General features: G+C 33.9%; 1 protein-coding gene across 2 annotated transcripts in view; it reads right to left on the bottom strand.

Annotated features, from left to right (window-relative positions):
• Positions 1-15,895, bottom strand: part of sbm (L-type amino acid transporter sobremesa) — a 142,363-nt gene that overhangs the window by 66,788 nt on the left and 59,680 nt on the right. For both annotated transcript variants that reach the window (XM_074182483.1, XM_074182485.1), the window contains exons 2-3: positions 12,006-12,275; positions 8,044-8,145 (exon numbers count right to left, since the gene is read on the bottom strand). In XM_074182483.1, the coding sequence (XP_074038584.1) occupies positions 8,044-8,145; positions 12,006-12,275 (372 nt within the window). The remainder of the gene's footprint in view (positions 1-8,043; positions 8,146-12,005; positions 12,276-15,895) is intronic.

Below are 15,895 nucleotides of genomic sequence, written 5' to 3' on the forward strand. Positions count from 1 at the left end.
CATCATCACCCTATCACGAAGAATTTGAAGCACAGGAAACGAAAGAAATCGCAAAGAAGGTAAAACAGAATCTTTTTACTGGAAATAAGGGGATAGGCAAACAAACAAACACACAAAAAGAAAAAGGAAAGAAATATACAAAGAAGAACTCTAAAAAGAAAAGCAAAGACTCATCTAGCGAAGATGAAGAAGACGTACGATGTTTCTATTGCTCTCATTTATTTTCTGAATCAACAGAAGACTGGGTACAGTGCCCTGCATGTTCTTTATGGGAACACTGTAGTTGTGCCGGTGTCGAAGATAATGATGAAGATGTTAGATTTGTTTGCAAAAGGTATGCAGTTGAATAAATAGTAGAGATTTTTTTTTCGTTCATAGGTCCATTTTGCCTTCATGACTGGTTCATTTTACCTTCACGTGTAGGCAGAATGGACAAAACCGAGGGTTTTGGAAATCATCCAATATCTTCTATATCTGTGATTTGATTCAAGTGATCCTTAATAATAAGTTTGATTAATAAATGCTCAATTATATAATAACAAAGAAAGAAGAATGAAGATTATATTTTTATGTTTTTTCCTTAACTGGTCCGTTATACCTTCTGTTCCCATAATACCGAAACGATAAGTAACAGAGACTTTTCCTGGCAGTTCCGATAGCCAGATATATCTAAGTTTCTGTCATATGTGACAGATGCACCATACTCGTAGCTAGATAGATCTACAGTATCCACAAGACGCAATTTCAACGGAAGTGGGAAATTCACACTGCGCGGTACGAGAACTATCTTGAGATTAGAATATTGGAAACATTCAAAAAGCAGAATACCATCTTTTTGCAGGTAGTTACTCTCATCCTTCAAATGGCTGAAGATGACTTCCATTGAAGGACTGAATTCTGCTTGTATTTGATGGACCAAAATGATATAGATAACAATTTTCTTGCTAATATTTCATTTACAAAAGTGGCAACGATTTATCTAAATATGTTGGGATTTTAATATACAAAACAATTGTTATTTGTCGAAATATACACGGTTGTGAGAAAAACGTTCAATTTTAAGCTAGAGATTCCAAATATATGTATCACGTATAACATTCCAATTTTTTAAAATATCTTGCCTACCAGAATCACTTTGAAGTATCTTGTGATAACTGAAAAATGAAAAACAAAATGGATGCTCCATTAAAAAGACCGGTGATGACATCATTATTCGAAAATAGCTCACCCCGTATATTAAAGTAGTGTGTGTCCTGTTTCTGTTTACTTAGGTGATAATGAACCTATGTCTCACTTCACTATTTGCTAATCTGAATAGTTCATCTTTACTCCTAGGAATCCGTTAAATTGATTTTCAGATGATGAAAGCTCAACAAAAATTACAATTTTCACTAATACGTTACAATGAGTTTCAATTCATAGTTGATACATTTTTAAGGTGAAAATTGTGACTGAAAATTTCAAAAAGCTAGTTTGAACGTCTTCAAATATTAAATCATCTAAAGGAACAATTTGTTCAGGCCAGTCTCAACTCCCTACACTGTAGGTTAATGGATTGACACCGATTAAAAAACAACTACTCTCCTGGCTTATATTCTATAGGTGTCAGTGCAGGATTCTTCATTGAAGTTATTCCTGCATATGCTGTTGGCGATACAACTGCTGCAATAGATTTTCAATTATTGGAACTCACTTGCAGATCGATTTCGGGCTGTTAAGCCATTTATCAGTGAAAGGTAGTGTCTATCATGAACATAAAGTCAATGATTTCCGATAATTGAAAATCGAATTTCTTCAGAGTATCATTTCTCGAACTAGGCTGAAGCGGACAACAAACAACAGATATGTCATCGCCCCATCTGCCTGTGAACGAGGTAACCAACCGCATATCCGAAATTTGCCCAATTCTTTGTATAACTGACTATATGTTGCAATATAGAGTTTGAAATTTGTGTCCATATGTCCAATCTCGGATTTGCCAAATACAAGTTGTAATTTCCAGAAAAATCTAAATTTCAAGTTTGAAAGTTCTACGACCATTTTCGTGCGAAATGAAATTCGAAGTTTCATAGTTTCATGTTACCGAAATATTCAATTATTCAAACGCTATTACTAGAAGATTTTGCGTAATGTTCTCGATACAATAATGAATTGGCTTGAAAGTAGGCTGCTTAATAGTAACTTAAAAAACATTCACTACTTGCCATCCAGCTGCAATAATTCGAACCGACCATTTTCTCTAAACGTCGGTCGTTAGTTTGCCTGAAAAAAAGTTGTATATGAACATTTCAAAAGGCACGCACAAATTCAAGTGGAGGAAAACAAGTTGGCCCTCTGTCAACTAACCACACACTTGGTATCTTTCAATGACTCTTGCAATGTTCCAAAAAAAGTAGCAATATAAATATTTTCAAAACCCTCGATTTCAACAGAAGTTTTTTGTTGGGGGGTTATGATTTTGCTTTTTGTCCATTCTTTCATTATATAATAGTAACTTACCAAGATATGTTACCACCTACGACAGTTATGACACTGCTCTATCCATTAGCACACTAGCACACTATACCAATTTCATTCAATTAGCTGTTTGTCTTCAGAACTGGTCAGTACTTTTCTTGCTACACTACTTTATTTCATTTCAAAAATATATCAAACTTTTATATCAAAGGAAACGCTCAAAAAAATGAATGGCAAAAATATGTGTGATTGATGACTTGTTTATTTTGTGGTAATTCATGATCACTTTAATGAAATGAATAAAAACACCTTTGTCTAATTACCACTAGTTATCATTATTATCAAGTATAAGGCCAGTTTTGTACTTGACAATGGGGTCAAACCCAAAACCGGTCGTATAAATATAATCAACTAGTGGTAATTAGACAAAGGTGTTTCTATTCATTTCATTAAAGTACTGGCAAAAGATATATCTTTATAAAAAAGTCTTTAAATATTTTACTCACTCATTGAAATATGACAGTTGAAAATGGTTCAAAGACATTTGTTCATGGTTGTCGTTTTTTGTCATTCATTAGTATATTTCAATGGGATATTATTCAATTTATCTACCTCAACTATCACCAGTTATATTCTAGATCATTTGAAATTATTTTCAAGAAAATAGAAGCGACATAAATATATCAAGTGGTATTGACATGAATTTTCGTCAGACTCTAGTTCAAGTTTTCATCAGACTCTAGTTCAATGCACAAGTTCAATGCTGGATATGGATCTTACTGAAAAAATGTTGAGGACGTCATATTATGACAAACGAGAACAACGTTAACATTTAAAATTTTAAAATTCAAATCGTAAATACAGAAGAAAATCCATGTATCAAGTTTGAAACACTGGTTGATATTTTGCTAGCTACAAGACCTCTAGGTATACTTTTCAATGTACAAAAAGTTCACTGGATCTGCCAGTGATTGAAACCAAGTATAATCAACACGCCATCAGTAATTGAAATTTCTGAAGACGTAATGTTTGGACCAATATAAGTGATCAAATATAGTAAGGGGGCATACTTGAAGGCTAGCTATAAATCAAATTATCCATAAGAACAATTCGTTCAGATCAGTCTCAACTAATCTATACTGTAGGTTGATGGACTGACACACTACTCCTCTTGCTAATACTACGAAGGGTGTCAGTGCGGAGTTATTCACAAAAGCAATTCCTGCATATACTGTTTGCGATACAACTGCCAGAATTGATTCTCAATTATTGGAGCTATTGGAAGGGGCACTACGAATAATTGGGTGATTCGGATATGCGATTGGTTAGTACCTAGTTTACGGTAGATGTAGCGATGACATATGTTGTTTGTCTTTCGCTCCAGCCTTGTTCGAGAAGAGATACTCTGAAAGGAATTCGATTTTCAATTATGGGGAATAATCGACTGCATGTTGATGATAAACAGTACCTTACACTGACGAGAGGCCAACTAGCCCGAAACGGGCCTGCAAGTGTGTCTATTTCAATAACTGAAAATCGATTCCGGCACTTGTATCGCCAACAGGGAGTCCCGCGCTGACACCTGTCAGATGTAAACCAACGCTTTTCGTAGTATTAGCCAGGGGAGTAGTTATTTTCTTATAGGTATCAGTCCATAAACCTACAGTTGAGTTGAAACTAGCCCGAACGAATTTTTCTTTTATATAATTTAATATAAGTAAAATGAAATGAATGTATTCTCAAAACTTTTGATTTAACGTGAATCCGAATAATATAATGATAATTAATTCATGATTAAGTTATAAAGCTGAGAATAACAGGTTGATAAAGTGTAAAGCATAATATTCATCTATTATAAATAATAAAAATATCTGGTAAATGGTCAAGTCTGCAGAAACTGGAATAAAAACATACCTAATGCATGAAAGTTAATCATATCTAAAATTTTCAGAATTCGATATTCCCTGAGTAAAAGTTGTACACTTGTTTATGAAACAGTTCCAGATTTCCTTATCTCATTTGTTAGAGTTTCCAACTCTATAAAGTAATTGTATGTATGTTTTCAGATGAATTGTCCTAGTCCTAATTTTCAAAAGTTTTATTTTTGTTTGTATATATTTTCACAAATATTACTCTTCAAAACACCATTACGTAAGTTTAAAAAATTGTATTTATGAAAATAAAACGTCCGAACCATATATGAAATGATGATGTTCTATAAAAAAGCTGGATTACACGAATCGTCTTTCGTATGTCAAGTTTTTTTAAGTCTAGCCAAGAGTAACACTCGATGCATCACCCGAATATACGCCACAATATTAAAATTATCTCAGTTTTAATGAAAGTACTTCTGGAATTCCGTATTGACCGATTCAAAATTAATATGAGTATCGTATAGAACTATCATTTGGATAAAAAATCAAACAAATTTTCAAATCTCATCAGTCAAAATTTCAATCTAGACAATTTTCAATAATTTTTCGAATATCATTTATATGAAGAATAAATAACAATAATTACGATAAACGATAGTATTGATTAACCACTATCATAATGTCCATTTCAAATAATTGCATGGCCTTTCTTCAACCAATGAATTATCCTCTCATATCAATAGCATATAACAAAATTGATTGTTCGCATATAAGTAATATATATTAATATAAAATATTTGGGTTTTTTATACAGTCCCATAAGCGATTTTGTTTTCAGTTTTCAAAACACCCTTTCTTTTTTTTTCCCTTTCTTATATTCCCATCCTGCCACTTTACCACCACTTTAAGCAGTAGTGGAATACTCACCACTATATACCGGGTGTAACTGAAGTTTACCATTTAAAGATTCATTTCCGATAGCCTGTTTCTTTCTAAAAAAAAATGTCTCTTGGGTTTTTTGCCCAAAATAAACCAGTTCGCAGCAAAAAATTATTTTACGAACAACTACAGAGATACATCGTCATAAATGCGAACTGAATTTATTGTTGTTATTAATAACAAAACATGTAGAAATAATAGTAAATGTTCAATATGTCTACCTTCAGACATTACGCATGCGTCTAGAATATTCCTGGAGTCTCTCTGATTACCCTGCACGCATCGATGATGCGGTTTCTTAAGTCCTCTACATTGCGAACAGGAGTACGATAAACCAAATGCTGTAAATGACCCAAATAGAGAAATCGAGAGGATTGAGATCCGGGGATCGAGCGGGCCAGTTCTGTGGTCCTCCTCGACCTATCCACTGATTTGCATATGCTGACGTGCTACTTGACTAAAATGGGCGGGAGCCCCATCATGCATAAAAAACATATCACTTCTGACGCCCAAAGGAACTTCCTCCAGCAGTACTGGATGCACTTCTCTTAAAAATTAAACGTATGCCTCACCATTTAATCCAGGAGGTAGAAAATGAGGCGCAATTAAATCATCCCTTATAACTCTATGTGAATGCAGACACACACATTCCGGAAGCAACTTCGATTAAATATCTAGGTTTGATCATAGATCGGCATATGAGATGGGATTCTCAAATGTCATATCTAACTAGGAAGATACGTGGTCTTCTACCACGTTTTAAGATTTTGAAAGAAAATCTCGATATTCCCCATCTGAAAACACTTTATTCTCGACTGATTCTGTCACAGTTATCATACGGAATCCTAGGATGGGGGGAGTTAACGAGTCAAATATGAATTGCCTAAATATTGTCCAAAAAAAATTCTGAAAATTATTCTAGGGAAGTCACGAAAATTTTCAACTGAAAAATTATATAAAGAAGCAGGAATTATGGATGTGAGACAACTATATTGCTTGAAAATGTTACTGAATGTTAAGAAAAATAAAATATAGAAAAAATCCATGAACCATCCTTATAATACCAGGAAAAAAAATAGTAATGTTTTGATTCCAAAATGCATAAAATTGGTTGGACAGAGACATAGTAGTTTTTTAGGTCCAAAGATCTGGAACTTAGTTCCTGAAAACATAAAAAACGTTGTGAATTTTATTACTTTCAAACAAAAACTAAAATTATTATATATGTTCTCGTCAAATATTATTTCGTTAAATTATTCTGTATGTTGGCTATATCACATATAAGCAATATTTTTTATATTGCTTCAGTGATGCCGTTGTTTATTCAACAATTATCAAATATGCTTATGTACTTCAATTGTAAAATTTTGAACTTTTTTGAATGAACATTATTATTATTATTATTGTTAACTCCGAGCCACACGTTGAGAGAAAACTGTTCTTGATGGTTAGTTTCGACAATAGCGTGAGGGTTTTCATCAGCCCATATGTGGTAATTATGAAAATTAATAATCTTGTCCCGAGAAAAACTACATTCATCTGTGAATTCTATCGTTTTCAGAAAGTCACAATTTCTTCTAATCATTTCCAGCATCCAATTGCAAAATTCAAGACGGTTCGGAAAGTCTCGGGGTAACAGTGCCTGTACTCGTTGCAGATGGTAAGGGTATAAGAGTTGTTCCTTTAAAATTCGGAATACCGTCATATGATCAACATTTAGCTGGAAAGCAATCTTTCTAGTACTGGTAGTAGGGTGTTCTTCAATCAAATTAAGTACTGCTTCCTCAAGCTGTGGTTTTCGTACTTCTCGATGGCGACCACAATCCTGCGTTCTTTTGCTGCGAACTGGTTTATTTTGGGCAAAAAACCCAATAGACATTTTTTGTTTAGAATGAAATAGGCTATCGAAAATTAATTTTTAAATGGTTAACAAATAATAAGACAAAAATAACATTTTAGGGGTTGCGTTTTCCATCCCTTACAACCATGGGGTGAACCAAATAAATGTCTGGCCGAGTGTCTTTTTGATAGTACAAAACGTCAGGTTGATTTCAATATTGTAACTTTTTTAGTGCTTGTGAAAAAAATTGTTATACAAATTTTATGTACCCCCTTTGAGGGGCTGTATCTTAACAAGGGATGCTCCAATGAAATTTCTTTATATGAAAGATCCCATCTTTTTTTTGATGAGGAATCAACTCCTTAAATGTTTTACACTTATTTAGTTACACCCTGTATAAATATATAAATAGCAATACATAAATGAAGGAAAATGTTTGGTTCAATTATCCGAGTAAATGAGATATATCAGGTTGTTTATTTTCAAAACTTTTTCTAATATTGATATTCGTGAAGACCCCTCAATTTCATTTTTAACAATAATGCAATATATAATGTATATATTTTGTGTATATTTTCTTGTATATATTTTCCTTATGTAATGTAAGTTTTTGAATGGAATCTTAAAAAAAAATCATTATTTATAGATTACCTATCCATGAAAAAAACAACATTATATCGGCTTGAAAGAGGGACTATTACCAAAAAAAATAAACACCCAAGTTTGATTGAACTACAATATTATTCCATATCAGTTAACGAAAAATACCATTATTTGAAAAAAATAAAGTGAGAATTATGGAACACGGCATGTCAGAATACATATTCATAAACATATTTCATCCTGTTCATTCTTCGATTGTCTGATAATATCGATCATATCAAGAAAAAATTCATTTATTCACATCACACTAAGATAATATAATCTACTTACCCAATAAGGAAAGCAATCCACATGCCATCCATATCACAAAACTCATCCCGATTGATCCTGTTCTTTCTAGAAGTCCAGACGGGGAAACGAAAATTCCGGATCCTGTAAAAAATTACATAACAATATTCCAAAAATTGAGCTCAACATAATGTGAATCCAATTTAATTATTCGCCTCAAAAACGAGCACAGACTCCATTATTTTGGATATACGTATATAGAATTTCGTCAGATTCAGTATCTTCATTTGAATACAGGGTGTATCAACGATAACGATCCGTGTTTCTTTGTTTCAGATAGAAAAGTACATTTCACAAATGGAAGTTGTGAACATTTATTGAAAAGTTTTTCTCAAAATATAAGGTGGTTATGATGAGATGTATGTCACAAAATAGATTCATTCAACTCCCACTTGTGTCCCACACGATGAAATAGAATGAGAATTTTTGCGAATAGTGTATCCTTATTTCCATTCATAATTTTACTGAGTGATGTCTTTTCCATACAGGGGCATTAAAACTGTGAACAAGGTCATAATTGAATAGTGAACTACCAGCTCGATCAGCTCTCAAAAATTTGTCTAATTATTGAAGAAACTATAAAAAATTTAACGATTTATTTGTTAAAGCCAGAAAAACCAACTGATATATACATATATAGATATATAATATAGTTTTTAAAACTATATTCACAAAAGATGTTCAACCTTCCATTTCGATTTACGCATAAATCAGTCCATCTGTAATCTCTTTTCGAACTTCAATTGATGTCTGTCTTGTAACAAAACGAAAATCTTTCCTGACCATATTTCTCCACTGTCTTTGTGTCCACACAGTAAATTTATCTCTTTACATATGTTTTGATATTTTATTTGATTTACACAAAAATCAGTCCATCTGCAATCTCTTTTCGAACTTCAATTAATGCCTGTCTTGTAATAAAACGAAAATCTCCTCTGATCATATTTTCCAGTACCTTTGTATCCACACACTGAATCCATCTCTTCATATATCTCTAGATAACAGAAATTTGATTGAGTGAGATCTGAGGACATTTGCGGTCCCTCCAAAAATATAGCAACTATAATTCAACTTGTACACGACAAATTTTCGGAAGAAACATCATTTCTCTTTCTTCCACCTCCTCCATCAAAACTGCATCATCATAAAATTCATATAAAATTATTATACCTGACACTCTGTAGCCCAGTCCAAATATTACAAAGCACGATATTCGGGAATGAGGATATACGCACTAAGCAAATCAATATTTGTTTCCCAGCTCGAATTTTCATCCAAATATGATACCTGAAATTTTGCTGTTTCAAATGAACCGACCACATCGTTATTAATTTTCATGTGGATATCATTTATGATAGTCATAGGTCGCTTAAGAATTCTAAAGCTCCTAGCATCTGCATAATTCTTCGGAGGAGTTTCGAACAAAATCCATAATTATATATTTGAAAGCGGATCTAGTGGATCGTGCTTTGAAGCTCTGTGATGCGAAGGAAAGTCTCTGAAAGGAACTAGGCATCATCAAAATAACTTCAGCGGAATGGTTACTCCGAAGTGATGACGGAACAGACTTTAGCTAGAAGAGCCCCACAAAGAAGAGGAACCGTCACAACCAGTGCTTGTACTTCTCTACGCCAGAGGATTATCAGAAAGCATGAGAAGAATTGGGTCCAAGTACAACATCAAAACCTGCTTCAGATCTGAAAACACCACACGTAGCAACCTCACGAAAACCAGGCCATTAGACGATTCCAAGAACTGCATTTACCGGATACCCTGTGAGTGCCGACAAATCTTACATGAGTGAAACAAAGAGGCCATTGAAAGTCAGTATTGTCGAGTACAAGAAAGAAACACAGCGAGGAGAAACAGCAAATCGGGAATAGCAGAGCATGTTTTGACTCATCAACATAATATTTACAAGTGGTCCTAAGCTGAGATCATCCACAGAGAGGAATACTGGTTTGAGAAGAAGTTGAAAGAAGCTGCATATATGTTGTCCAAAAAGGCATTCAGCCAAGCTAGAGTAGATATACGCAACATATGGAAACCTGTAATCAAGCGGAAAACGTCCAAATCCCTCCAAACGGTTAACTCCCGCTAAACCGGTGAAGCGGAGAGACGGAAGAGAGGATAGATGAAAGTACTCGAATGACCTATTAGTCATCTCTCGGAAGAATGATTTCAGTCACCACCCGAAGACGATTGTGGATACTAACAATCGTTATTTTTATTCTTTTTCATTCCTTTTTACTCTGTAGTCAGTTTCATTTTGTACCTGTTTTACTCGTTTTGTACCTTTTTCCTTCGTTTTATTGTATTTTCATTTCAGGTTTTATTGCTTAATATAATTGTTATTTTAGCTATTCATTCTAATTTCATTCGTTTTTTCATAGGTTTCGAATCATAGTGGGATCATACTAGACAATGAAAATCCGAACTGATTGGAATTCACCATTATTGTATCATCGGCATTAATATATTATTTTCAGTATTCAGATATAGCGGTGGATCATTAAAAAATATCAAAACTATGAGAGAAGCGAGAATTGAGTCCTGGGAACTCCTGTGTCTAATTGATCATCATCTATTTTCTCTTTATTTTCTCATGTTATGAGTGAAATACAATCTGTTGTAAAATAGTGCATGTTAAGACCAACGAGTACAGTTTGCTTTGGATGAGTTTTATGGTAATGATATCAAATGATTTGGTCAGATCGTCCACCTGCCACAGAACAATACATGCTATATACACATACTATATCATATTTAATTACTATCGGAACCGAATCAGTCGATAACTCTGGTTTACAGCCAATTTACGACTGTAATGCTGAAGGCAGTTCTTTGTTAATTTTTGGTCCCTAAATGCCAAAAAGATAGTAAAAATTTTGTAACACGTAAGATTTTTGAGTCATGATTTTTTTTCACAAAAATTTAATGAACACGACATTCCAAATTTGCTCTTCCCCTAAATTGAGCAAATTGTTTGAAATCTGGCAACACAGCGGCTCTGCCCAGTATTCGAATCTGCTTCCGCTGAATATGAAACTTGTAACACCGCTTCTCGAACTTCCGATACTCAAAGTTTCCAGAAAATACCAGAAATACGGAACCGCTATAAAAGTAGCAGGTTGACAATCGGATCATCAATATTGTCAAGGCATAGGACTATTACTGGGTCTTCAGGGTGGATTCACGAAGTTTTGCTGTTTTCTTTGCCTTTGGAACACAGAGCCATTACCAAGTAAAAGAATGGCCTCCGAGAGATAAATATATTCCAGTTCAAGCTAACGTGAATAATATACCTCTTGGTAATCCCAAAAACGTTTTGTTACCTCCATTACACATCAAACTGGGGTTAATAAAAAATATTGTAAAAGCATTAGACAAAGAACGTAATGCGTTTAAATATCTTAAACACATTTTTCCAAAATTAAGTGAAGCAAAGCTCAAGGAAGGTATATTTGTTGGACCACGAATGTCAACATTGCACAGAAGATTTCATTTAAATGTTTTTTCATTTGTATTGTGAATGAGGTCTGTTAACCTCGAAATATATTGTTTCTTTCTTATTTTGATCTTGTATTTCCCTATAATATGTAAAAATTTTTGCATAAAATAAAAATAACTATAACTCAAAATCGTTACGTGATGGAAAATGTTTGATGTTGAAGTCGCTGTCAGGATGTTTTAAACTCTCTTGTATAGCCATTATAATATTAGTCGCAATTTTTTTTGTTATTTGTTGGCTAGTGTAATTGTTTATAAGTTTGAGATCATCTTTTTTGTAGATTATTTGGATAATTCTGTTTCTATATTGAATCCTTCATCAAGTTCTCAAGCCAGTATGAGATCTGTAGAGGAAACGGCAATATAAATATGAAAGAAAATGATCGAACCTCCCCATCTGCATATTTATTAGTAGTTCTCGGCAAATAACTTACCAATCATGGTTCCGACAATTAAAGCCACCCCACTGAAGAGTCCCACCCGTCTCTGGAGGTGAATAGTGTCATTCTCAGTTGAGCTCGGCCTCTCCAGCTTGTCCTGCCCTGCTGCGGCTGAGCCTTCAGACCCCGCCGCCGGCCCGCCGCCTTCGCTGTCGCCGGCCCCCCCGTCGAGCCCACACCCGGATAATCCGTTGCATTGCCCGTTGCTGCTCCTGCTGCCGCGCCACTGAACGTGTCCATCTTTTGGGGACGCATTGTTATTTCCTGGAAAATAATGAAAGTATGAGATTTATAATAACAAATTATAGAATATTAAACTATAGACTCCAAAGGTGGGACTGAAACATCTGGCGTAAAATGAATCCAAACAAGCACTGTTCCCAAACACCAGAACTGCAACACTCTTCTCGACGTGTGTTTCACCAATCGAGTTGGCGTCTAAGGTAAATAAAGTGTTTGTCTTCTGAAGAGGCTAACTTATTCGGGCCAATCCCCGTCGAGAAAAGTGCTGCAGGTCTAGTGTTTTTTTAAAACATTGTGATGTATAAGTCACGGAAGAATTACACAGGGTGTTAATTAAGTATGTACCATAAATTTAACAGACGATTCTTTAGGTAATTCATAAATATCTTGAATATCCTTTACCTAATTTTGTTGTAATTTGGCAATGGTATTTATAACATTAAGGAGCTAATTTCGCCAGAACGCAATTCAATTTATTAAATCCAGTGGCATCTCGAGTGGGATTTGAACGAATATTTTTGACCTAAAAATGTACGCCACTGACTTTTGTGCAATTATTATTTCTTTCAATTGAGCAATCAAAAATACAACTTTTTTGTATCTTGAATTTTTTTCGTATCTTTCTTAGTTTTTAAGAAAATAAGTCGACCTAATTGCATATCCCTGGACCTCACAAGGAATGATATGGGGAATTGAATGTTTCTTTTGGAAATTATTATTTTTACGATTTTTCATTACTAATTATGTAACAACAACAACAACAACAACAAATATTAAATAACATCAACATCTAGACTAACGAATTGCACTAAATTAAATGTTGGAAATGGCCTCCTTCGGCTTCAATACAACCGTCTAGCCGACGCATCATTAAATTTCGTACTGAAAATACCTGGCGTATTTTTTATTATGTCACATGAAGTAATGCTTTTATTCCGTAAATAGCAGTTTTGTATATCAACGCTTTAAGGTGTCCCCAGAGAAAATAATCTAAGGGATTAATTTCGGGCGAGTGAGGTGGCCATGGATGTGGGCCTGCTCTTCCAATCCGGCGATTATGGTAATCTTCATCCAAAAATTACCGTGCCACTACACTAAAGTGTGGTGGAGCACCATCGTGCATGTACCACATACGGAAAACGGTAAAACAAATTTTAAAAACCTTCGGTATTCTTCTCCATTAAGTCTAGGTGGAAGAAAGTGAGGCCCAATGAGATGGTCACCGACAATTTCAACCCGAATATTAAAAGAAAACTGTTCTTGAAAATTATTTTCTATCAAGGCGTGTGGATTGTTTTCGGCCCAAATGTGATTGTTGTGGAAGTTATTAATTGAATTCCGAGAAAAGCAAGCTCCATCTGTAAACAATATTCGACTTAGGAAACCTGTATTTCTTCTTATTTTACCGTGTAACCAATTAGAAAAAGCTAGTCTTACAGGCAAGTCTCTGGGCAATAGAGCTTGCACACGTTGCATGTGATAGGGATATAGCTGCTGGGCTCTTAAAATATGCCACAATGTGACATGGGTAATATTCAGTTCTTCAGCTATTTTCCGAGTACTGGTATGAGGATTTACTTCAATCTCATTTAAAACAGCTTCTTCAATTTGAACTGTTCGTACCGTTGCAGGCCTCCCAATGACAACCGTCGATCTTTTAAAGCTGCCTGTTTCAGAAAGTCGTTCATGGAGACGTACAAAAGTTCTTCTATTAGGCACTACACGCTGAGGAAATTTTTCATGATAAATGCGTCTTGCAGCAATCGAGTTTCCGTGAGTCATTCCATAACAGAAATGCATATCTGCCATTTCACTGTTAGTAAATTGAACCATGTATTGCAAAAATGGTTGGAAAAATAACCACTAAACACACTTTTTATAACAATTATAAATTAAAAGCTTATAAAGTTGACAACAACTGTCAAGTTGTTTATTAAATGCTGCAATCGTTTTCCAAGGCAATCCTTGATTATCATTTATGGTATTTTAAGAAGAGTGTCAAATTCAATGATGCGGCGGCTAGACGGTTGTATTGATGCCGAAGGAGGCCATTTCCAACATTTAATTTAGTGCAATTCGTTAGTCTAGATGTTAAAGTTGTTTAATATTTGTTGTTATTGTTACATAATTAGTAATGAAAAATTGTAAAAATAATAATTCCAAGCAAGATACGAAAAAAATCAAGAGACAAAAAAGTTATATTTCCAATTGCTCAATCCAAAGATATAATAAAAATTGCACAAAAGTCAGTGGCGTACATTTTTAAGTCAAAAATATTCGTTCAAATCCCGCTCGAGATGCCACTGGACTTAATAAATTGAATCACGTTCGAACTAAATTAGCTCCTTAATGTTATAAATACCATTGCCTAATTACAACAAAATTAGGTAAAGGATATTCAAGATATTTATGAATAACTTTTTTTTATTTTAACACCCTGTATCTTGAGAACGAAGGATTTGCGGACCCTTGTTTATATGAACATTTCATCTTGAAGTTACTTAAAGAATCGTCTATTAAATTTATGGTACATACTTAATTAACACCCTGTATATGGAGGAAAATATATCTGCTTGTAACTACCGAATTTCTTTAGAAAAATTTCAGCAGTACATGCAAAAATTCAAACCCCTTCAAGTTCTGGATAAAATTTAGATCATTATAAATAGAAATTATTTGGATACAAAATGTCAGAAACTTTTTCGAAAATTTCTCTAGTACCAGATAACTGAAACAAACTACGTCGTTTTCATTCATATTGATTGATGTTATCATTATCACTACTACGTAAGTTCTTGGATCATGAAAAATATTATCGTGATATAAAAATTACGCCATTAAGTGATATAAGTTTTGAACAAAAAATAATTTCCAGATGCACAAAAACAATTATAACTATGAGTATCTGTGGCTGTCAGTAGTGAAAAATCAGTCGATTGATTGGAAGAAGGATTTTCTACAATTCGAATAACCACAATTTAGAAATCGTTCAAATGGTAGGAGGTGCTATTGTGTAATATCACGCAAATGCATTTGAACATAAATCACATTGAGCAAACATAAAATCATTTAACAGCTCCTCGGGAAATTCTATTGAAAAACGGGTTTATTGCCGTAGATAATGATTTCATAGAAAATATCAACCACAATTCTGTTTTAACTAGACGAGTAGTAACAGAACTCATAGCAAGTCTAGCATGTTTTCTTGATGAAAATCAAACATAAATATAATTTAGGTCATTCTTCAGTCATCAATTGATATGTATTTCATCTTAGCCACTCAATGATATCCGCTACCATTAGTTAGCATTCTTTCAACTTTTCTGGGATGATAACTTGCATTATCCATTAGTAGTGCAATACGGTCTGTTATTCATGCAAAATATTCTTCAAAAACATCTCCGTTCATGTTTGTGTGGTAATCGTCAGAATGCTTTGACTCAAACATTAATAAACCGTCCTCAACAAAACCATCAACATTTGTAATGAATTTTTGAATTTATTAATTGAATAAGGATTCCCTAATAGACAGGTTAGCTAACTTAAAATATAATACAATCAACAAAATTTATTTAAATAATACAACTTTATTTACAAACATAATTTGAGCTGACCAAAAAGGAATTTTTCAATTTCCATCA

Source organism: Leptinotarsa decemlineata, unplaced genomic scaffold (assembly GCF_025532065.1).
Source record: "Leptinotarsa decemlineata unplaced genomic scaffold, Ldec_3_MD MMD2_tig00026328_RagTag_RagTag, whole genome shotgun sequence".
NCBI lineage: Eukaryota > Metazoa > Arthropoda > Insecta > Coleoptera > Chrysomelidae > Leptinotarsa > Leptinotarsa decemlineata.